Source organism: Eleginops maclovinus, chromosome 18, assembly GCF_036324505.1.
Source record: "Eleginops maclovinus isolate JMC-PN-2008 ecotype Puerto Natales chromosome 18, JC_Emac_rtc_rv5, whole genome shotgun sequence".
Taxonomy (NCBI): domain Eukaryota; kingdom Metazoa; phylum Chordata; class Actinopteri; order Perciformes; family Eleginopidae; genus Eleginops; species Eleginops maclovinus.
In genome coordinates, this window is record NC_086366.1 from 10,431,384 (window position 1) to 10,457,034 (window position 25,651).

Genomic DNA, 25,651 nt, shown 5'->3' on the forward strand with positions numbered 1-25,651 from the left:
CAAGCTGTTTCTGGGTAAAAACTAAGTTTAAAATAAAAAGCAATACATTTGACAGTATTGCAGTATAAAAATACAATAAATACCCATGAGAAGAGACACATATATACACAAACATGCACTCGCGTATAGAAGGCATCTGTTTCAAATAAATCCTTGAAAAAAAGTGGAAGAAACAACATGCTGTATAAGCAAAACATTCCAGAAGCCGACACTTTTTCTGAGAACAAATTCTTAGAAGACGTGAAGTTGTGGAATGCAAAAAGATAAGAGGTTCATTCCAGTGACAGACACACACACACACACACACAGCAGTGTAATTTCACACACAGGTGAGTCAAAAACAGGTTTTCCCCAGAGATACACAGACAGTCATCCAGACACATTTGAGCATAAATTCAACTCTAAATTCAATTGTAAATTCAGAGACACACACACCTTTAGAATTTAAATGATGTGTACCAGTCTCTATGGCTTTCAGATATTTAGCTATAATGTGTGTTTGTGTTTGCAAATCATGTCAGATTTTGTGACACAGACACTTTAATATTGTTTCATCTTTCGGTCTAAATGAAAAAAGCGCACAGGAAAGAACCTGGTAAGGAGCAAGCAAATGAGGGGATAAATACAAGCTAGAGAAGATAAAACAGCATAATGTTAGTTTGCTAAATAACTCTCAAAAGGATGTGTGTGTGTGTGTGTGTGTGTGTGTGTGTGTGTGTGTGTGTGTGTGTGTGTGTGTGTGTGTGTGTGTGTGTGTGTGTGTGTGTGTGTGTGTGTGTGTGTGTGTGTGTGTGTGTGTGTGTGTGTGTGAGTGAGTGAGACACAGCGAGAGAGAAATGTCTGTCTTGGTCATAAATCTGCCCCCAGCCAATGTAATTGGCCATAACCATAAATCACTCCACGCCACTCTGCTGCTATTAACCATGAACCTGGGCCTCTCTGTCACTTGTGCAAAATAAATAACCTGCTTTACCATCCCATGGGTTTCACAAAATTTACAAATCAGGTATAAAAAATATAGCATTAGCACAACATTTATGTTTTAGTGTTACACTAAAGACTGCATTACAGATTACGTTGAATCTCCTAAAAATTACAATATGATATGACCTCTGCAAACACATTTTGTTGGTGGGATTTATGTTTTTCAGATGACTTCTTCAAATGCATGCTGTGACCGCTGATTTATGATGGAACTGTCCCTCTGTACATACTGTATAAACAACAAATAATACACAGTCCATTGACTGCCTACCAGAGACACTATAACATGGTGGATCTTTAGAATGACAACAACCGCTCCTGCAATGGACTGCAAAGGCTAAAGTCCCCCAATTCATCCCAGAAGATTGTATCCCACACTGAGAGCATGCAAGACTGAGCTTTAGCCCCTGTGACCACATACACTAGGAGTAATTCTCCCTCTTTTGTGATTCACACAAATTTAGCCCTACAAGTTGCCACAATGCGCCCCATGGTGTCTGAGATGGCACCTGAAAATGAGTCAGGTCTCTGAATGATGACGTAATAAGGATGAGGTTGCATGCCAGGGCATGGATGCTGATTGCCCTTGTATAAACTTGAACATGTGGCAAATTAAATGCTGAGGCTCGAGAGCAGGAAAGGGCAGTGCTGGCAAGAGAAGAGTAAAAATAAAATGGTGAATGACACACAGACAAGGCTCCAAAGGTGTAAGGTGAAAGAATATACCGTAAAGTCACAATATCAGTTTGAAACACAATAGTACACATATCACAATAGGGTTTGGAGGGCTTTCTTCAAAAGGAATTAAATGAGGACATGACACAAAGTCTGGCATGTTTTTGTCACATTAAAATAACCACAAATGACCTGATTGAGGTTGTTGTATTTGTTTTTTATTTAAGTAAAAAAGTTCTCAGATAATATCTTCTAAATAGAATTTAACATCAAATTCTAAATTGGACGGTGCAACAGTGTGTGCACCAGTGAGTGTGTGTTTGTGTGTGTGTGTGTGTGTGTGTGTGTGTGTGTGTGTGTGTGTGTGTGTGTGTGTGTGTGTGTGTGTGTGTGTGTGTGTGTGTGTGTGTGTGTGTGTGTGTGTGTGTGTGTGTGTGTGTGTGTGTGTGTGTGAGTGAATGCAAGTGTAGTCTGTACTACTCTGCAGTCTTGGTGCAGTCGTACGGTTTCCACCACTGGGCAAACTGCAGGACTTTTTTCCTCTGGTCATCAAAGTTCTCTCTTATCATTTTTCTCCAACGTCTCGGCTCCAAGTCCATCATTCCTCCCACCACTTCCTGTGAGGGAAATAGGGATTTGGTCATGTTTTCAATAATAATGTAAGACCCATAGGTTCACGTAATTTGCTCAACTTGTTTCTCTGAGAGATGTTATAGGTAAAAACAAACATGATGTAAAACTGGATCAAACTTCCTTTGGACTGACAACCACTCCTGAGGATACGTGGCCACTAAAGGCGACCGAATGAAACAAACCATTACCTTTAAATTATGGATTTCACTAGGTTTGAAAATTGATGGAAACATTTGTGATAACGTTAGAGTTGTTTTTCTTTAATGCACACACTGACCTTGCCAAAGTAATGAGGGAACTTCTGTTCATTTTCAATGACATGAGCAAACCCTCCCTGGAGTCCAAAGTCCACAGCAAAGTAGGGCAGACCTCGAGGAACCTAAGAGGAATTACACAATTAACAACAATTAACAGACAGGATGAAACAACCAGGGGAAAAAAAAATACATAAATACAATAGAAGTATTTAAAGACAGAAAGAAACACAGGCAAACAAGAAATGGGCTTACAGCATGGCGGATGTCTTTCGATGAGAGGTCGACAACCTTCTTGTTCATGGCCCATTCCTCATCACAATCCAAGATGGCTTTCTGAAGGCACACAGACATTTTTGGATTACAACACAACTCAGATATATCCCTGCTATACTCCTTATTCAGATTGATGAGAGCAACTACACACCTTGAAGTATATGGGTGCCATATCGCCCAGTTCTCGGGGAAGTGGGATACATTCTAGGACCATGTGTTGTCTTCTGCGTGGGTTCATGTGTGTTTCCATGAACACACAGTCGAGCTCCTGGGACTCAAACATTCGCACCAAAGTACGCCGGAACAGCTGAGGACAGCAAAGCAGAGTGGAAGTGAACTCCATTAAATTGTAATCATTGAAAATGAAGTGAAGTATTGGATTGTGATTATGTACAAAAAATGGAATCGTTAGCCTGTTGACGCAAAGCACTGATGGCTGACCTGCATTTCGGACCAGACGTCTTCGTCCAATCCAGTGGCCGAGCAATGATGCTGCAGAGGACAGATGTGACAGTGGCCCTCCGTCATAGACACTCCCGCAGGCAGGCTCAGGTAGACCTGGACACAAGATGGAAAACACACACACACAAATAAAAAATATATACATTTGATCTGTCATTTCTTTTCCTACCGACTGTCAATTTTGAGGTGCTCCGACTAGTTCATTTATAAATTTGATGAATGAGAGAAAATGTTTTGGCAACCCCTCTGTTTTTCTTACTATTTTTAGACTTAACTGCAAAAAATGAATATTTTGCTGTTGGAGCAATTGTTCAATGAAAAAACAGCATTAGCTACTGAATGACTTGAATATTTGCTTGATTAATGATTTTCTCTACCAAAATTGTTGACTGACTAATCAATTAAGAGCCTAATGATTTCAGCATGTGTCAACAAAACATCCTGAATCCCTTACCTTGCTCCCTATTGCCACAACGAGGTGCTTCTGCAGCTCTTGGCTGCTGAAGCAGTGTCGGCATTTCTCCATGGAGGCATTCAGCCTCCTACTCTCCCCGATGGCTTTGCTCCTCATCCTCTCCTCCTCCCTCCCCTCGCCCTCCCGCTGTGCTGCACTCGACACAAACATGTCATCCAGCGTGTAGTTGTCCCCGTCTGTCTTCCCCATCATCTGGAGGGTGGAGAGTGGAGTGGTGGCCATGGAGAGGACAGAGGAGATGGAGAGGATAAGTGGAGTAAAGATGGAGATACAGGGAAGAAGAGAAAACGGACATAATGGTGAGAGGAGGTTAACAGTGTGACCACTCTTGAGCAAATATGCCGTATTTTCTCCAACGAAATTGAAGAGGGAACAGGCTTAAGTTAAGTTTATTCAAGTAAATTATGGATATTTTTCAGGTTTAAACCAAACAGAAAAAAGCTAATCCTAATGGAGAGATAAGGACTGTCCTCAGAAACAGGCTGGTAGCTTCACCAATTAGTGTATGTACGTGCTGACGCAATATTGCTGTCTGTGCCGCTTCCACGCCATATTCTGTGTGTGTGTGTGTGTGTGTGTGTGTGTGTGTGTGTGTGTGTGTGTGTGTGTGTGTGTGTGTGTGTGTGTGTGTGTGTGTGCCTGAGCTGCCCTGTGTGTAACTTGGTCCCTGGTGTGTGTTAACAGTGTGAGGCAGGATGCCAAGCATCGACTCTGGTGTTTCTAGGTCTGTCTTGTCACCATGGCGATCGGGCAACAGGTTGGAATCTGTGTGCATGTGAGAGCGAGAGGCAAGCATGGCAAGTGTGTGTGTGTGTGTGTGTGTGTGTGTGTGTGTGTGTGCGTGTGCAAAGGACTCCACCTAAGTGTGCAGGGTTTCTCCGAGAGGACTGTTATATTTTCTTACATCCACATAGCGTCACACACACTCTCACACACTCTTTCATGTAGAGCCATTTTTTCAGGTTCCACGCTGATGTTTTTTTCTTTATTTTACAAAACTATTGACAGATTGACACATGCTTGATACAATTTAAATTATAGATGGTGAATTCAGCATGTAGCAGCAGAGTGGAAGATATTTACATATGTCTGGCACACTGCTCATGTTTTATTAAGAAATAAACTTCATTAAATCTCTAGACAACGCTAGTCTCCTAACAGACTTTGTTTCTGACCAATGGATTAAACTGGTATTTATAGAAGCCCTGCCATGGTAACTGTAGATGTATTTTTAGTGTCACTCTTTGTAGGAGCAGAATGTGTGTGTGTGTGTGTGTGTGTGTGTATTTTTATATGCATGTGTAATGAATATATGAGTGAGGACAAGTGATTGAGGAGTGTGTGTGCACTTGAATGAGGGCAGAAGTCGGAGAAAGGGAAAACGCGGACACAGCATTTGTCTTTTTCCTTCATTGCCATAGCAACTCCTTCAAACTTCTTTATTTATTCTTAGTCGCACACGCGTGTACACACGCAAAATAAGAAGAACAAAGGAGACGCAACAAGGGAAACGTGTCTCGGCTCAGGGAAAAGCGCAGTCTGTGAAACTGCTGATGGACTGACACATGCAGCACAACCTGCCAGGTCCCATCTGCTGCTCCACCACTATGTCAAGCACACAGTGGAGCAGAGAGCGAGAGAAGTAGACGTGAGAGTAGAAGTGGATGGAGAGTAATGGATAACGACACAGAATGAAATGCATACCAATCTGACAGAATAGATCCTAAACGCTTACCCTTTTCCTCGGAGTATGACACATTTAATGTAAGTGATCTACACATAAACACATAAAGCACCTGAGTGTACCTTTACCAGGATAAACTTCTGTCTGCCTTCATCTAGAACTGTTTAAATCACTGCAGCGGGGATGTGTTAAGCATTTATCAAATGTGATTGATCAAACGAGGCAGACTTTAGTATGCATCAGGAGAGCAACATTACCTCGTTTTTATCCATTATTTGGTTGCTGATTTATTTTTAGTTGAAGGAGATGTCTGCTGGGTGAAACTGAAAATCTTGCTACCTGCGTGACCTTCCTGACTCTTTAAACCAAGGGTGAAAAGAGATAAAGGGGTTTGATAAGAGATTTATCACCATAGTTCAACGGTTATTCTGCCAAATGGAAACCAGGAAAATGCAGTAAGTAGTAATTATGACATTTAGGAGAGTCAAAGTGATCAGTGTGAGTGTCGAAGTTTGGCTAGGACTTGTTTTTTATTCTAAAATCAATTAAGGAAACGGTTTCATCACTACTCTGCAGTGTAGCCTTTAGCAGTGGCTCTGAAACAGTGGATTCTGACAGACACATTTGCATCTATTTGCATCCAACCTTACATGTTTGAGCCTTTATCGGAGGAGGAAGTCGAGGATTTTTAAGAACAGCCAGTTGGTCGGAGATTGGAGAGCAACGTTACGGAGTGGTAAGTGTTACCGTGAGTGTTTCCAGCAGCTGGTGTATGCAAATGTTGGGGCTGGACTACCGTGTGTTACTAACACACAGGGATTGTTGTAATGGTGTTTGAGGTTCACGGTATGTCAGTTCAATGAACCGAACTCTCCTTATTCAACTAGGCCAAGGTAAATACAGTTTTTCGTTCTATGGCACCTTTAAAGTTGCAATGATATGATAACAGCAGCTCTTGCCAGATTTAAAATAAAACATGTGTGTTGCAAGCATAGGCTGAATGAGTGCAATTTAGTAGCACATGGATGCCAGGTTGTTATTTCTGTTGGTGAACAACTCAGAAGACAAGTCAGGGGAATTTCATATTTGTTGCTTTTTTATACGAGTGGATTGGTAGTGTTTCCTACCTTGGAAGCCATGCGAGAGTAGAGTGCGTTCTGATCCTGTGCAGAGCTCATCTTCTCTCTCCTCACCATCTCCTTCAGACCCACACCGTCATCATCCTGGAAGTAGCGCACACGCTCGCCGTCAACATGGGTCTCAATCTGAAGAGAGGGGGGGGGGGAATTTGAAAATGAGGCGAGTACAGATGAGGTGAGCAACTGCAAAAAATCACAGAAATTGGCTGCTGCATGTAGAAAAAACACACAATCTTCTGTCAATCACATCGATACAATCCTTAGAGACAGCTTGGGGAGAAGAGAGGTAGAGGAAGAGGACCTAAGAATGTGTGGCAGATATACAGTGAAGGAGACTGGGCAGTAAATGTTCATGATTAATTTCTTTGTAGATAAATTACCTCCCTTCTTGCTCTATCATTTTATTTTCTACTTTCTTTTCACCCATCATCCCTCTGTCCTTACCGCTTTCTTCTTCCGTCTTCCCCCGTGTGGCTCCTGGGGTCCAGAGGGGCTATTGACGGGCCAGGCCCGTCCTGCTTGGTCAGTTCTAAACAGCAGGATTTCCTGGGCTTCACTGGAGCGACCGGTGACCTGAAAAGAAAAACTATTTTACTTCCGTTTGATTAAAAACATAGAGTTGAAATATTTTCATTTATGCACCTTTTGACATTTGAACAGATGGTCAAGTCGCGATAAGGATGATTCTTCAAAGCCAATGTTTAATGACGTAATACTGCAATGATGTCCGCCACCTATTCAAGGTCAGAAATGCTACGTCTGCTGATCAGATTTAAACACGGATGACTGTATTAACAAGCACCTGCTTTAATCTCATGTTGCTGAGGGCTCATGTTTAATAAGAAATGAAATGTCTGACTCCAATTGACATGCAATATGTAAAACACCTGAAGAAGTGTGCTGTAATATGTCTTGTGACATTTCAAAATGAGTAACTTGTCAGTCTCCCTTTGTATTTTATAGAACGCAAATCATCAGTGTGATGCTGGAGGCATAAGCATTACCGATGAAGGGAGGTAGGGTACATTCACCAATACTGATTAGGCAAAAGGAGAAAAGATGGGTTTTTAGGACAGAAGAAGTAGCTGCAGTTATAATAATGAGCGCTGCATCAGAATAGAAATGCCTTACACCTCAATTAACCTCGCTCATGTCAAAATAATGTCTTTAATCTTAAAAAGCCTTGGTTAATCTGTCTTTACCCATTTTCTTAATATAGTCATACTTTCTGTGTGAACTGGATTAAAGTTGTGAAAACCCACATGGTGTGGCAAAAATGAAGACCTTCCTTCTGTTTTAAAGACTTCAGTGGTGTGATGTCATAAAACTGCTGCCTCAGAGCCAATTTAGCCCTCTAGCAAAGATCAAAAAGTTGTCTTGTTATGAGGAGCTGAAGTCTGAGTTGCATGGAGACCAAAGCTCGACCTGACAGGTAGAGGCGGACAGCCAAGAAACACGAAGAAGGCGGGAGTAGCAGAGAGGATGGGAGGCAGTCACAAGGAATTGAAAAGTGGAGTGTCTACGGGTCGACACGGTTAGATTATTCAAGCCTACACACAATGTTTAAAAATGAGCCACAAAAGCTGAGTCAAAACACTGAAGACAAGCCAAATTTCTTCTTTCACAAGACAGATATAAAAGATCTCTCAGGATTGCAAATCAACCGTTCTCCAGATGCTGATGGCTCTCTTTTGGAATCTTAATGATAAATTCATTTGAACAGGACAGCCTTAGTAGGGATGAATCTGGCCTAACTTGCAAATGATAATATACAGGTTATATAAATAATTACAGCCTGCTTCCCATGTGTTTATAAAGTTGTCTGGAGTCTGTTCATGTCGGAAATAGACCTCCATTTGTTTCAGAGAAAGCAAGGCCAAATAGAAGAGATAAAGCAGTGCTGAGGTGTCAGGGCTCTGCCATTGCTATCTGTTAATTGCCTCTAATACAGACTGGATGGCCAATGCAATCTCTACTACTCAATCTGTGTCTTTCTTTTTACTCTCATAAACACTGGGGGCACTCTCTAAATGACCCCAGGTTGGGGAGTGTCTGCAGCACGCTGAAAGACATTTGTTTCCCATTAGGGTCCGCTAAAAGGCCAAACAGGAGCGGTGACCATACATGCAGCAAGACGCAAGAGCTGAAGACACTTCAAACAAATTCCTTTGAAAAGCAGTCATACGTAACAGCAGAAGGGTTCAGTTTCATCTGGAGTCAAGTGTGTGTGAAGCACTTTTCCTCCCTGCACAGTGAGGGAGATGGATGCTGCTGCAACATGCTGAGAGTGTGTGTGTCTGTGAAGTTTAGAAAAGATGTAGCCCTGAGTGTTTGGATTAGCATTTAGACTATGAGAGAGGAAAAAGAAAAGAACAATCTGAGAGAGAAATATTCAGTGTGTTTGTGTTTGTGTGTGTGTGCCAGGTAAACGGTTGTGTATGTCTCTCTCTTTAGATCTATTCCTGTGTGTGCATGATTTCAGAGTAAGTGTATGTCTATTTATTTACATTATAACGTTTCTGCATCTGGGAATATCAAATCTGCAGAACAAGTTGGAGAAAATAATAAACTTCTCTTACAAAACAAAGTATTTAAAGAGCAAAGCGACCAGAAAAACCAGTAGAGAAGAACGAAGAGAGAAATGGAGTAGAGATAAATATTTTGAAGAGAAATAAAAGTCCTTTCTTTTATTGAATCTTTTTTAAACTCTCTAAGCATTGTCGCGTTTTGAGGGAGAGTGCTCTGTGGTGCTGTTTCATGCTGGATGTGTTTTGTTGTATTTCTTTATGCTGCGAGGTGTAGATTAGTTGGCCGAGACAATGAATGCATGAGGTTTTTCATGTTGCATTTACAGACCTGTTTCAAAGTCGCCGTTTCTTGTAGCACCTTGCGAGCGGCGTAGCTCTCTTTGGCTTTATGTGCGGCGTCCAGCTGAGACTTCAGCTTCTCAACCATGGCCTGAAACAAACACACAAATGTATAATTGGATATATCAACAGGAAAATCGTAAATCAGTAAGGCTGCATTTTCATATTTAGCTGAATTGAATTCAATGAATGAATGAAATGAATTGTAGTTTAAAGTGTTTTTTATGCCGTTTTCTTTCAATGGTGAGGCTGTAAAACTGCAGAAGACCAAGAGGAAAAATAACGTTTGGCCAAAGGGTGCTTAACCTCTTAAGCCATACCGTGATAGATATCGACACCTTTATGTACAACACATAAAAGTCAAGTGCATGACTGTTAAAGCACTTAACACACATGCACGTGCACACACACACACACACACACACACACACACACACACACACACACACACACACACACACACACACACACACACACACACACACACACACACACACACACACACACACACACACACACACACACACACACACACACACACACAAAGTGGTTTGGGAATATCGTTTTGATTGCTTTGTCGTGTAGGGAGATACTGGATGTTATGTTGATAACACTTAGTTCTGTGTGTGTGTGCGCGTGTGTGTGTGTGTGTGTGTGTGTGTGTGTGTGTGTGTGTGTGTGTGTGTGTGTGTGTGTGTGTGTGTGTGTGTGTGTGTGTGGTAACAGGCAGTACTGTAACACTCTCTCTATAAGAGATCCCTATAGCACATTTAGGATTGACACATGAGGACGGACAGGGGTTGTTAAGTGCACAGATCGATGCACGCTATAGATCCCCGGTGTGCTGTTGAGTCTAAATAAAAGAGTCAAAGTAAATGGGAGATAAATCATATTTACATCACAATAAATAAAAGCTCAATGAGCACTTTTACTTTGACTTACATGTATTACTTACTGTGTTTTATTGTAAAGTTATATACATGCACTGTGAATTGTCTGATGCATCGTGAGATTGAAATGATAAATGATCAGTAAATAAAATATAAAAAACATTAAATATAAGAAAATATTGTTTTGGGATCTTATACATGGTAAACATGTGGTTGTATTATAAATGAGGACTTAAAAAGTAACATTTCACATCATTTAAACAAGATTATGTTTCATGATATGTTGTATTTAGCCCTAAAGTTGCTGTGCTAGCAAAGTTAGTTAATGTGATGAGTTTTTTAGATTAAGGAATTGTTCAGTTTAGTTTCGGCTTGTGGGACGTAGAAATCAACCTAATGAGAAGCTAAAAAAAACTCAACCCAAACTACAAATATGTCTTTGTCATGTCGGTCTCAAATGTCCTCACTTTATTATTTGTACTCTATCAGACATTTGTGTGAAATAAGCTTATGAATAAGTAAAGGCAAACTAAAATGTGTTTGTGAGGTCACAGTGACCTTGAGCCTTGATTACAAAAATCTGTTTATCAGTTAAGTTCACCTGTGATCAAAGTAGACGTTTCTAGGGTGGTCTGCACCAGGGTGGAAAATTTCACGGCGGCCATGACAACCATGGCCTTCATTGCCCCTCGGTCTGGCCGTGATGCCCCGAAAATAATTGTACGCCCTACGGCCACCATGGCTGTTGTGCCCTGATACTGTTAAAATCTCGAAGTTGCTTTAAAAGTGTCAGAGCGGTAGTCTGGGCTCTGAACTGCATTAGTCCTTGTAGCTTGGATTGGTTACGCGCACCTCACATGCCATCAACGCATCATTCAATCATCATTGAAGCGTCTCGCTTTAAGAATACAAGGAGGCCTCGTGTCTCTTTTTGTCCGTGAGTTTATTCACTTCCGAGACAGGTTACTGTCGTCCGTAACCACGCCAAAACAACAAAGAAGTATGTTAATTCTCACTCGCACACACATATACCGTTAGCTCTCCCATAGCATTCCCCCGTCTCTCTCTCTCTCTCTCTCTAGGAACCTCCCTTCTCCTCACCCAGTGGCGTTTTTATATGTACAAAACTGGTGGGGCACGAACAACTTAGATATTTAAAGGCTTTTTCTACCTTAATACATGGAGTAAAGAGCGCTATCACAAAGCAAAACTTAACAATAACAACAACCTGCCTCAGCATGAAAACATCAGACTGTAGGAAAACACAGGCACTTAGCAATCTATCCATCGATACATAAACTATACTTCCGCTCAGCAAAGCTCCAGTAGATGGTCAACTTCTTTCATTTTCTGTTTGTATTATTTAGCGCTGGTGATGTAGTCTAAGCTCTCTCGTCTCCTCTGCATAACTACACTTTTCGCACACACACTTACAGCCAATCAGCTCTGACTTATGAGATGATGTTTCAGTGGGGCTGCGAGCGCTTTGCTCCACTTGTGATTTATTTTTTGCTGCACACATTGAATGAAAAACTACTCTATTCAATGCGCAGTGTAGTAAAAATAGTCATTTGTTTTCCATGTCATTCATGTGTTTTTATTATCAGAAAGTGAAGTTGTTTATTTGTAAGCTCCAAATCCTAATTTTTCCCTAAATGGCCTTTGTGCCCTGGCATGTGGGCTTTGTGCCCTAAAAGAAATTGTGACACAAAAGGCCAAATGGCTTTGCCCCTAAAATGACGAAATTCCCAAGCCTGGTCTGCACACATTTTTACGAATGAGCCTAAGACAAAGATGATTCCTCCCAGAAGCCGAGGCATACAAATGATAACAGACAGTGCCAATGACTCTGACAAATTGAAAAAGTCTAAAGGCAGAGAGTTTATATAACTTATTGATCAGCTGCAATAATGTGTAGTTTATCTTCTGATTTAATGGATGTGATTTATGTTTTCATCCAACTCGAGAAAAGGGCATCAGGGATAAGGACTCACTCATCTTTGGTTTTACTGTATCTCAGGGACACTTTCCCAACAGGACTAGGCACATAAATCTATGAGTATCTTCAAAAACATTCTTCCAAAACTGGTCGGAAAATGAGTTGTCTTATACTCAGGGTTGTCTCATATTAAGAGTAACAATAACAATGAAATACTCACCGCATTGCCCATTATCTCAGCCTTCACCAGCTTGGCTCCTAGTTTGTTCATCTCCTCCTCTGACATCAGTGGAAGCTGCTCCTCTTCCTCCTCTTCTTCCTCACTGTCACTCTCACTCCTACGTAAAACATGACGATGAGAGTTTAAAGGACAGACTAAAACCAAGAGGTAGATACGGAACTTTAAAAATGATTTCCTCATTTCAAACACGATATGCAACCGACTTAAGGCGAAGACGCGTATAATGTCAACAAGAAAACCTTTGAAAATAAAGTAAATAAATAAACACGTAGGTTATTAAGAACCACACTTTTCCATTTAATTTTCTCCAGAGTTCCCCCATAACCCCCTAGTATTTAATCACCTCATTATTCCACTCTCGTAATGGTCCTTAACACTCTAATGGGACACGTATTTGTGAAGGTTTTTAATTTAACCATTTAGTTGTTTTCTTGAGAGCTCTTACCCTGTTTATCTGTAATGATGCATTTGAGTCTGTGTGCCCCCCCCAGCAGAGATCATTACCGCCCTGCCTGGCAGGATCTGAACTGCATCCTGGGAAGCATCGTTCTAGGCTATTACACTCCTCACAGCCTCATTTCATTCTGCTGCCACACTGCAGACTCATTTCATGCTGCAGGGGTTCTGGCTGCTGGTTTACCCAAACAACTTAGCCTAATGAGTCAAAAAACCGAACAAGTAAAGGGTTTATAAAGCAGGGATGCCCCGACTCTTTACCTCCAATGGTGCTATATGTTGGACTGACACGGAAGTGGTAAAACATATATGATGCCATCATTTCATTAAAGGAGTTTCTGTGCCACTTATTGATGTCAAAGTTTCCTGTGAAATGAGACAGAATATCCATGATGATGCATATAAAGCATAGAAACATGGATGATGTTAACATGAAATTCCGACGAAGATAAGAGACATATATGCAAATTTCAAAGCAGGAAATAGCTCATTGGTGTAAGGAACTATGTTAGAGTACTTTGATTATTGACTATAGTAAATAATGTGTGAGAAAGGGGATAACTCAGTGGAAACAACAGCTAGACACATCGTTTTAGATTAACGACACCCTCCTTTTAAATGGAATTTAAGTTTTTATTAGGTTTTTTTTTTAATATTATTTTATAGGCTTTTACTTATGATTATTTAACAGTTTTACTAGCGACACTTCCTTTTCGGTTGGTCTTTTATTATTTTATTATTTTAATACTTTAACCTTTATTTTAATATAACAATAATGTATATATATATATATATATATATATATATATACATTATTGGAAATATAATTGGGACAAACTAATATGCCTTGTGCTTATCTATCTTACCTGTCCAACATTCTCTGAATTAAATAATGGCATTCTTTATGTCGTTGCACCGGTGGACACATTTTAGGACTACCACACCAAAAAGTGAATAATATGCAAAATATATGAAGAATTAGAAATGGACACATTCAGTTTTGAATTATTCACATATAAGGGAATATAATTATATGTCATTGGACATATATTTTTGAATTATTATTTTTTTCACTTTGGATTTGAGTTCACGTCAACCACCCATATATATGTTTATTTTATTTATTTTCTAGGTTTTTATATTTTGTTTTGATTTATTTTGTCAATGGATCATTGTTTTTATTTTATTGTTTTTATTTGTATTATCATACCTTTTTACACCCTTCTGTCTCTTAGACTGTCAACATGTTATATTATGTTGCTGCATGTTTACAAAAAGGTCTTATCTGATTTGAGGGGAATTTCTTGTTCTTTGTTTTAATGTGTGCCATTTAGTAGAGCACATTGCTGCACCTGCTGTATGAAAATTGCTACATATACACTGCCAGGCCACAAAAAAGGTCACACACACTAATATTCTTTGGGCCAACTTTAGCTTTGATTACAGCACACATTCGCTGTAGCATCGTTTCCACAAGCTTCTGCAAAGTCACAACATTTATTTCTGTCATTCATTTTTCACCAAGATCTTGTATTGATGACGGGAGATTCGGACCACTGCGCAAAGTCTTCTCCAGCACATCCCAAAGATTCTAAATCGGGGCTAGACTCTGTGGTGGCCAATCCATGTGTGAAAATGATGTCTAATGCTCCCTCAACCACTCTTTCACAATTTGAGCCCGATGGATCCTGGCATTGTCATCTTGGAACATGCCCCTGCCATCAGGGAAGAAAAAATCCATTGATGGAGAAACCTGGTCATTCAGTATATTCAGGTAGTCAGCTGACCTCATTCTTTGGGCACATAACGTTGCTGAACCTAGACCAGACCAACTGCAGCAACCCCAGATCATAGCACTGCCCCCCACAGGCTTGTGACCTTTTTTTTGGGCCGGGCAGTGTATGTATATATATATATATATATATATAAAGCATTATTATTATTTGTATTTAATAACTGATGCTTTATAATGCCTGGAAAACATTCATGAATGAAATGGTGGTTGATCGGAACAAATAAATAAAGTCAGATACATCACTGAGATAGTTGACCTGCAGGTGTAACCAGGTTAAAGCAATAGAAACATAGTAGCCTACCGACGCAGAACTATGTGAGGACTGTCTGTGTGTCTGACTGTATGTTACTAAACTGAGTGCTCTACACAAAGACAACTGTTAGAGGAGAACAAATATGGATAATATATGACTTCAGAGGCCTGGGGAATTTCTAACAAGACTAATGTTCAAAAGCAGATAAGAACTTCATCAGCTAAGTCAGGCCTCTTGGAAATAATCAAGAACATATGTGAAGACACACACACATTTTATGGTAGGGATTACAGTGAGAAAGTATCCGGGGAACTTGACCACATTACAAATTAAACCCGCCACTGAACACAAGCTGCTGAAAGGACAAAGTGATTAAATATGCATCATTTTTACTTTTCCTACACAAGGAATGAAGAATGTATATAGAGCTCCTATTGTGCTAAAGCCTGAACATAATAACAAGTGATTTAGTGATATAAAGATGTTTAATACTCTGATTAATAAATAAAGGAGCCTTCTGCACAGGCAAAATTGAATTACTGTAAGAAAAGAAAACAGGGCACTGAATCTTTATGGAACATGATGATTTAAAAACTTAAAAAAGAAGGAAAATTCATAACTGGTAATGTAAGACAGGCTTTGGGGGGATGAACAACATTGTTCCAGTCCTCCTAAGACACATGCACAGTGCCAAAATCGTGGGAATGTTCAATCAGTCCTGTTCCAAAAAGCCATGTGAAAATAGGACAAAGATTGGATTACAATGGCCTCCATACTGTCAGTATAAAACCATGGAAGGAGTTCTGGCCAAACACTTGCCCATCACTGTGGCCACTATGATAGGTCCACTATAATTCACATATAAGAGCACCAGCAGCAGAGACAGCAGACTGTGCTTGATACAGTTACTGACAGCTTAGTTTTATCTCAATGGAGAAGCAGACTCTCCTAAAACGTCTCATTGATCTCAACATCAACACAGGGTTGGTTCTCTGGATCAGAGAGTTTCTTCTCTGCCGCCCACAGACGGCCTGTGTCGGAGGGGGTATGTCAGACACTGTGAGCACAGGCTGCCCACAAGGCTGTGTTCCTCCCTCTGCTATTCACTCTTTAACAGCAAATGTATGATCAATGAGAAGCCTTTAAGCTTGTTTTAAGTCTGCTGAAGACCTGGCTATGCTGGGGAAACAAGATCTGAAAACAGAGCCAGTGTCACTTTATGGCCGACGTGTTGAAATGTATTTATAGTTTTGGAAAACTATAAATATCTTGGGACAGTTGTGGAATCCCAGGTGAATTTCTCAGAAAAAGGGTGTATTTATTTTAGTTTGAAACTTAGTGAACTCAATCTTATTCAGCAGTTAAAAAAACAAGTGTAGAAAACTGTAGTTGTTTCACCTTCATGCCTTCCTTTACCTAAGCCATAGCTCCAAGAATAAACTTTATGGGATTGTGTCGACAGCAAGCAAACTATTTGGCAAAACCTAAAAGACCTTGACACAACAGTATTCATTTTACTCGAAGTAGGAAGACATCTGGCAGATAGCTTGTATCCTCTTGAAGCTCTTATGCCCCTGGAGGCACTATCTGGTCTCTGATAACTAACCATTTTTTGGAGATACATCCCAAGACATCAATATTCACAAAGTGACTGACAACATTTAGGACAAAGAGATTGAGATGAACCTTTTACATGTAATAAGAACTGCTTGTCTGTAATACAGTAAGGTTGGTCATCATTTAAAATGTCTTCAGATAATTAAACAAAAGCTTCAAACCTCGATGCAGCAGCTTTATCGCCACTGGGACCATCTTGAGGAGCGGTCACCATTTTCCTAGGATCCCTCTCTTTCTCCTGCTGTGGTTTCTCAAAGCCGGCTGATTCCCGGGCAGGATTGTTGCTCTTCTTCCAGGTGGGCATGATGGTATTACGGGGCCCAGGGTCTTCATCGTCAGAGCTGGGTTTCAGGAATTTTGAGGACGGCCGCACTGGAGGACGACGGCGATCTGGAACTGCATAGGAAACGTGGCATGTTAGTATCAAACCTGGACCCATGTTTCCATGTCTTTGTGACTTATGGGGACAAGATTTATTTTAATTGGTCAAGTATTGAGCAATCAATACATATCCCATAGAAGTTATTTTGCCACTTTCTTACAACATTATGGAAAGGAGCCCTACAGAGAACTAAAACATTTACTTTTTACCAGAAACATGGGAACGCAGGGTCGAGGTTACCCAAATTCCCATTTTATTTGTGATGGAACTTGAGTTATTATGTGACTAATGTTGTTGCTCTTTTTTTAAAAATGACTTCCAAAAGAGAACAGGGTAAGCCGGCGTGATTTTAACCTGTGACTGCACAACGTAGCCGTTGCTATCCCAATAAGACCTGTGCTAATTTCTTCAAAATCTGACTCAGACATCTATTAGAAAAGGCCTTTAAATCAACCCACCTTCAGACCTGTCATCCTCTTCTGAGGGTTTGAGGAAGCGACCTTTGAGTGACCCGAGAGAGGGAGAATTTTGACTTTTGAAGTTTTGGCCAGATGATGATGATGATGATGATGAAGAAACGCTGCTACTGTCTCTTTCTCTATTGCTTTCACTATCCCCATCCCTCTCTCTATCCTGATTTCTACCTCTGTCTCTTTCAGTATCTCTTTCTTTTCCTCCATCCCTACCCATCTCCCTGTCTCTCCCTCTATTTCTCTCGCTGTCTCTATCCCTCTCTCTATCCCTCTCTCTATCCCTCTCTCTATCCCTCTCTCTATCCCTCTCTGGGTCTCTGAACCTGTCTCCGTCTCGACTTCTGTCTTCCTCTCTGCCCCGATATCCTCTCCTCTCCCTCTCCTCTCGTCTTCCAGCATGGTATCTCTCTCCGTCTGTTGGTGATGAATCTCTTTGCCTGTCGTTTCCTCTCCAGCGTTCTCTCTCTTCCCCCTCGCCGTCTTTTCTCCTCCATCTCTCTCTGGGCTCGTTCTCTCCTTTCCTCCACCCTCCTCTCGCTGCTCTGTTCCCGTCTCCTCCACTGCTGTGTCCGTACACAGCTATCTCAGCATCGGCAAGTCTTTGCTGAAACTCCTCCATTGACTGTAAAAGAGAAATAGAAGACGTATTTAAATACTTACAGCTCAGATCTTAATAAATGCCCCAAAATGTCTCACTGAATGCCAAGTGGAAAATGTTGCCAGGGTAAAAATATATCTAACAGTTGGCAGCAGACCGTAGACTTAAGGTAGATTTGTTTGATCATTTCAAGCAGGTTACTATCATATATTACAAGGAATTTGTTTTCTGCCCTCTGGGACTTTAAGCAATGTAGTTTAAGAGGAGTTCAGTTAAGCCAAAGAACAATCTGCTTGTTGGGTTGCTTCCAAGCAGACCACAACAACTAAGTGTTATTCACATACTTGACAATATTGTAAAGTTGTTCATTATTTACATCAGATACACATACATCAATCAAATAAAAAAGTGACGGGTATTGTACTCAAATAATCTGCTCAGTTTTTGATTTGTTATTTCCACAAGAGATGCCAGAATTAACATTACATCTATTGAAAACTGCACACACACCTTCAAGACAACAAAGTGCTTCAGAAATACCAATAAAGCTCCCACATGGATAAAAAAGTGTTAATCATAAAAGTTTAAAGAATCATTTTATGACAGAGTATAAGACGTCTCTGACTTGCTGAGAAAAACTCAATGAGGTGCACTGCTGTGGCTGGCTTAGCTCTGACAAATTAAAACTAAATTGTGCATGCATGCGCTAACACACACACACAATGTTCTGACTGACAGTTTCTATGCCGACAAATGGAGGCAAAATGCTCACACAGCTAAATGTAACTTAACAAAGGACAGTGTGTGCCTCCGTTAAGTTAGACAGTGAAGAGATACATTAATAATGAAACAAGGTCTCAACAAACACATTCCTCCTACAGTATGGAGCAAGTATGTGTGTGTATCTTTTCCTCTATTTGGTGATTTTGCTGTTATTTATGCTGATATTTACTTCCCAAAACAAGTACAATACTCTGCAATCACTGTATATACTCAGATATCTTCATAGTCAACTGTATATATATCTTTTGTCTAATGCCAGTTTATTTATATTTCTTCTTTATATTTCTAATTATTTGCTAAGCCTTGCTGTGCTGCTGGAACACAACAATTTCCCAGTTTGGGATTAATAAAGGAATTCTTCTCTTATTTTATCTTATACACTCTATGATTTTGTCTTAACCGTGTGTAAAAGTCTTTGATAGTTTTGAACACAAAGCTTGAGCATTTCCTTGTTCTTACTGCCTCTTTCTTTTGGGTAGGTATCTAATTTTTAAAGAACATTTAGTCACGTCTCTTTTCGTCATTGATATTGCATGTTGTTGTGTTTAGTGACGTTGCTGGCACCTCATCTTAGTCATGGAAACAAAGGTCACTGACAAACATATTTACTCATAGTTTCTGATTGCAAAATGAATATTGATCGGCTCTTACTCCGTATCTCTCAGCCACAATTTCATTGAGGCTGCGCTGCTGCCTCTCTGCCTGCTCCTTCATCCTTTGGAAACTCTTCCTCAGCCAGCTCAGACCGGCATCATTCACAACAGCATTTCCTGGGAACGAGAGGAGAGAAAGTGGTGTGTTTAAAAATGTTAATTAAAAGATTAGAAGAATTTAGAAAGAAAATATGTTATGTTTCCTGTTGTGAGAAGCTGAAAAATGTAATAATGAGCAAGAGAGGAAAAATAAAGGTCAGGATAAAGGAGGGTTAAAAAAAAAAGGAGAGAGACATTTATTCTTTTAATTCATGGGAAATAAATGTCCTACAACACTTCATACAACTTCCCAGAGAGATAAAACGTGACAAATGTACTCTCAGTGCTGCCCATAGCCTCAGCTCAAGGTCAGAACTGAGTATGGCTTTAGAGAATTTGAAAACATAGCAATCCTTAGTCATCCTCACGTTATACTATAAATGACAAATGTCTCTGTCATTAAACACAAGGTGGATATCATTTACAGGTTTTGCTCTTGTTTCACAACTTCAACTGCATTTTCCCTTTTTTTAAATTAATCCAACCACGTGTAACCTGATCATTAACCAGCATGTGTTCGTTCTAAGCAAAACAAAGTGTAACCAATGTTAAAAACACACAAATACCAACAAACATAAACAGACACATGTCCGTAGCTCCTGCAACATACCTGTTTGTATACGATGTGTTTGCGTGTGTGTGTGTGTGCATGCTGTTTCATCTGCTTATTTTGCCATGCTGTTAAAAAAAAAGCTTACAGCTGATATCGAGCCAACTAGAGGTAGCTGTACTTCCTGTGTAGAGATAAGAGACACATGTACACATACCTGCATCTGCTTGTCAGCTTACTTCACGTCTGTCTCTCTGACTGCTTTTCTGTGTGTTTCTGCCTCACTCTACCCCTGAATACCTGACTCAGACTACTTGCTATATCTGTTGTCTCACTCTTCTCTGAAAAGTAAATGTTTTGCTTCTTGTATAATAGTATTCAAGTTATGTCTGAATAAAAACCCTAATGTTCCTTTCTCCTGCACTCTCCGCCTTCTATCTATGCACTTGTAGTCTCACTTATTTAAGCAGTCTTGTTTGTTGTGTCTGTAGAGGGGGAAAGGACAGTAAACTGGAGAAAAGCAGGTAAGGAGAATACTGTACGAAATGTGCAATCAAAATAGACGGTTTTTCGCTAGAGGGGAAAAGTGAGGCAACTGTGGTCTGAGAAACTGATAACTCTGCCTCTTTTTGTGAACTTTTACATAACTGCCTACTGTTAGTGTAGTTTTACCTTTCTTCGTTGCAGCAGCAGCCTTCTCCGCTGGGGGCAGACCGGTTCCTCCATCTTTCCAAAATGGGTTTAGCTCCAATTTGTGCAAACCAGCCTAAAGAGGAAACACAAAAACACCTGAATAACTACACAGATGCTAAAAATCCCAAAAAAAACACCCTGCAGACATTAATTAGAACACACACACATGCTCACATTAACTTGCTGTCCAAGAGGGGACACCCTCTGTTACCTTGGTAACTGCACAGTTGGTAAAAGCAGATAACTGACTGCCACAGTGATTTCATTTCTTGCATACACAAACATCGCTCTTTATCTCGCACTCACAGAGACATTCAGGTCAATTTGCGCACAGATACATGTGAATCATTTGACAGAGGACACTTTGTGAATCAGAGGAACCATATGGCTGTCTAAACGGACGTGAAACATTCAGAAAAACAAACAAAAACACACCTGTTCGATGGCCTGAGCCTTTGCCTTCTCCACCTCTTTCAGCCGCTCTTTCTCAGCCCTCTTCTCTGTTGTGGATGTGGTTTTCATTGCCAGGAAGTCAAATGTCATCCATTCGTCTCTCTACGACAGACGAGACAGAAAAGTAGATGTATATAACATGAGTGGATGATACCAAGAGTGCATATGTTTTGTAATAAAGCAGAAGAAGCAAATAAGGCATGTACTGTATGCATGTAAAAGCCTCTAGATACGGTTTTCCCTTTAGACCATTATACGTAATTCTGTTTCTTTATTCATCTCCAGTTTGGACAAGGGACTTTATTGTGGTCTTGATTTCCCCATGTGTTGTATTAACGGAAAAAACATCTTCAATGAAAGTGTTACCTCGGCGCTCTGTGCTGTGCTGACGCTGCTCTCTGAGGCTTTGGACTCATCAGGAAGTTTCCAGGCTTTAGCAGCTTGTGTCTGCGCCGGAGCCTCAACCCACTCACCCTCTGAGTCCTGAGACATCAAAGAGAAACAGAGAGGGGGAAATGATGATGAGAAAGGAAAACAACACGAGGGATTATCCTATCAAAACAAAAGGGTGGAGAATTAATAAATAAAGTACAAGTCCCAAAGCTGAATTCAGTTAAACCGCCGTGTCTGTTTAAGAAAGATTTAGTTTTATCACAGCCTTGTAAGGTGTTTTAAATCCAACCACAAACTACAACTGCAGACTGGGGGATAAGAGGAAAACATGTAATGGAATATTTTGCATGGCAGTTATATTATCTTTACACGGACACCTATTGATTGATCTTTTTCTTAAACCTGTACTTTGAATGATGATCCTACTTAGAAATACTGCAAATCTATTTTTCACTCTTGAAAACGAATAATAAGAGTATAAAAACTATTTAAAAGGAATCCAACACTTGAAAATAAATGATCAACTTACATCTGAGCTGTCTTTAGAACCATCTTCTGCTGTCTTCTTCTCCTTCTTGGACTTCTTTTTCTCCTTTTTCTTTTTAGATTTCTTCTCTTTCTTCTTCTTGCTTTTTACAGACCCCTCCTGAAATATCAATAAATGAGGTAGTTGTTTTTCCTTGGTTGGGTTTTTCTTTATTATCAAGATGCAATATATTCCCAGAGCCAGCTCTCAATTAAATAAAGTATGCAGTGATGTGTCTCCTTTGGTTTACTTCATGTTTTCTCCATCTAAGAGAGTTTCATAAAAGTTATGTTGAATTACACCATTTTATTTCTGGACACCATGATCAATATCATCAAGGTATTCCTGTCTTTCATCTGCATAATGGATTTAATGTAATACAAAACAATGGCAGTAAAAGCATTAATAAATGTTGATACAATAACACAGGGGTGTGGGGTTAATGTATCATGTTGCAGAATGGCACCATAGTGATTAATGTGTTGAGGAACAGTACCCTTGAGACTTTGCAAAGAGTCATTTTAACATTGTAATGTGATTAAGTGATTAAGGAATGTAAAAACATTGTATCTTACTTCCTCCATCTCCTGCAGCCTCTGGTTGATCTCAGGAAGCATCCAGGTGTCCTCCCCTCTCTGCCTCTTGAGCTCCTTCCTTCTTTCTTCCTTCTCATACTGCTGCTTGGCCTGATTTAACACAATTGAAATAAGAAGGATTATTCACCAGGAAAATAACTTCAAAGTGTGATGAAATTATTCAGGTTATTCATAACTTAAGTCAACAGGGAGAACAAATATGTTCTTATTACTAAAGGAACAACACAGTCTTCACATTATACCCACATCATGGTAGTGCTGACACAAGTTATGATTTGCAAATATTGGAACATCTAACGACTTTCAAGCAGCAGTAATATATCTTTGCGCTGCAATGGCAGTGACACTGATGAGTTGAAGTCATAATGAGCCTATTCCTCTTCAAATACAGCAAACAACACACCAGACACGGCTCCACTCTTTACTTTGGCCAGTGCAAACACAGGTGACCGGTGCAGATAATGTGATTTACAACATTTAGTGTTCATCTACGGGAAGCATCATTTGTCTGAATCATCTGCTCTGTGTATCATACAAACACAGAGTGCAGAAAAGCCGTAAGTCACTGATATCGCTGTGGTCGAATGAGCAAACACTACAATTTGACAACTATGATTAATACATTACAATTGTATTGAACAACTGGAAACTGTATGTCCACTTTTCTGCTTTCAGAAAGAGATATGTTCTTTATTGTTTGTAAGGAAACAGGATCCAAGATAGCAAATCGAGCATATGGCATGCTACTCTTTTTAAGACACCACAACCCAAAGTGGATAAATTAGAATTATAATAGCGGGGAAGTTTATTGAAAATGTTTAGGGTCATGCCTTGCCGCTTTTCTGTTTGTGTGATGTCTTTTGTTTTGCTGGGGTGAAAAGATTTCCTGACAATGACTGATTCGTTTGAGTTCAGGAAATCTATGACTACATACAGACACAGCATCAAACCTTATAGTTTTTTTTTATCACCAGATTGTAGTTAAAGTCATACATTGTTGCTTACTTGAGGTGTTGATACGGCCTGACCATGACTGACTCATCTTAATTACATTATCATATATAAATAAGATAAGCTAAATGTAAACTGTTTCAAGAAATGTATTTCCAAAGTTCGAGTCACTTATATTTACCTCAAATAGCATTTCTGAATACTACATGATGTAAAAACAGATTGCATGAGTTCACATCCGCACAGGAAGCACCATGTTTCTGCATCATCTGTCATGTAAACACAGCTGCACACATATAGATAACACGAAATTAAATTCCTGTGTACATACGCGTTTACAACGAGGCAATCCTAATCTTTACACTGAGGTGGGGTGTGTATATCTGCGACCATGACATAAAAACCTGCACAAAACACAGCCGCAGCTCTCCTATCTTCAGCAGCAGTGTTTGTCCTGTAATTTCATGCCTACAGTTTAACAGTATCCTCCTGTCCAGACACTGGCAACTATCAGGTTATTGTTAAGGAACATATATACGATGAGAGATGGAGAGAAACGCAACGATAACAATCTATATCACTTTTTAGCCTCGGATCTCATTCAAAACGTTAGCTAGCTGTTAGCCTACTTAGCTTGTTAGCTTTCCATTAGGACTCAACGAGTACGCCAGTGAAGCTAACCACATATTCCTTAAAGGGTTGCTTCCTGCAATTTAAACAGTTGTTACCTTGTCTATCACTTCTTGTCGCGCCTCTCGTTTACTAAGTTTCCTTTCCTCGATGCTGCCCTTACTCTCAAAACTGACTATCTGCGCCGCCATGACACCTTCGGAATGTTTTCATGAGTGTCGTAAAACGCCGCAGTTTACGTCAAGCCTTGAATTGTGGTTATTGTAGTAAAATACTGCACAGTGTTTTAGACTTGTTTTATGGTTTTACCCACACGTTTAAAAGTACTGTTTAAGGAAAAGGGAATCACACATTTCTTTTAAAGCTAAGTTCATGCCTTATTCCAACAAAGCCCTATGTAATATTTGTACCTTCCTTCCCATTCCTAAAAATGGATGTGTTGGGAACTTGGATCAAAAAACAGTCAGTCAGTCTGTTAAACAAATTAATTAAGATCCCTTTAAGGAGAAAGTAGGCTATTTTAGTCATTATGTTCGGTGATTCCTAAAGTCAAAGAAAATCATTTTAAAACTAATGTCAGCAAATCAGCCTTTTAGTGATTTTCCAAACAACAAATGTGATGTGGAATCTAAAACTCTCTGCTGGAGCTGTTACCTCCGCGACCCTGATGGAAAAACGGGAGAAGATGGATGGATGGATGGATGGATGGATGGAATCTAAAACAATTCAATGTGTCTTATTTAAATGTTTTTATGCTAGTTGGTTTGGTCTGATATCCATAATTGGTCTCGTCATGAAGCAACAGAAAATTGAATTATTCCCTTTTCAGAACTGCACACATATATCTTACACCAAAAGGAAATATATTTGTTTTGTTTGTTTCAGTATAAACGTCCCTTGACTCCTGTAAGCTGAATATTTTATTTTGCAGCCCAATAAATCAATGTGCAAAATCTGGGTGAGCAACACCTTTAAGATGTAATTATCACGCCAAATGTCACTCCACAACAACAAATGCACAACACACACACACACACACACACACACACACACACACACACACACACACACACACACACACACACACACACACACACACACACACACACACACACACACACACACACACACACACACACACACACACACATACACACATACACACAGAGAGCAGGCTGCTTCACCTTAATCAATAAACCACCATCAATAAATGCCTCCAAACCATCCCCTG

At 40.0% G+C, this 25,651-nt stretch overlaps 1 protein-coding gene across 1 annotated transcript; it reads right to left on the bottom strand.

Annotated features, from left to right (window-relative positions):
- Nucleotides 1–1,855: 1,855 nt before the first annotated feature.
- cwf19l2 (CWF19 like cell cycle control factor 2) lies at nucleotides 1,856–24,649 on the bottom strand. The gene is made up of 19 exons (XM_063906179.1): nucleotides 24,519–24,649; nucleotides 22,819–22,929; nucleotides 22,247–22,363; nucleotides 21,691–21,807; nucleotides 21,307–21,426; nucleotides 20,851–20,944; nucleotides 19,528–19,646; nucleotides 17,481–18,117; nucleotides 16,802–17,036; nucleotides 12,499–12,616; nucleotides 9,439–9,540; nucleotides 7,027–7,155; nucleotides 6,571–6,708; nucleotides 3,739–3,951; nucleotides 3,264–3,380; nucleotides 2,974–3,129; nucleotides 2,802–2,882; nucleotides 2,570–2,671; nucleotides 1,856–2,276 (listed from the first exon to the last, which is right to left on the bottom strand). Exons 1-19 carry the CDS (start codon nucleotides 24,609–24,611, stop codon nucleotides 2,136–2,138), a joined length of 2,940 nt encoding a protein of 979 aa, XP_063762249.1. The 5' UTR covers nucleotides 24,612–24,649; the 3' UTR covers nucleotides 1,856–2,135.
- Between the last annotated feature and the right edge of the window lie 1,002 nt (nucleotides 24,650–25,651).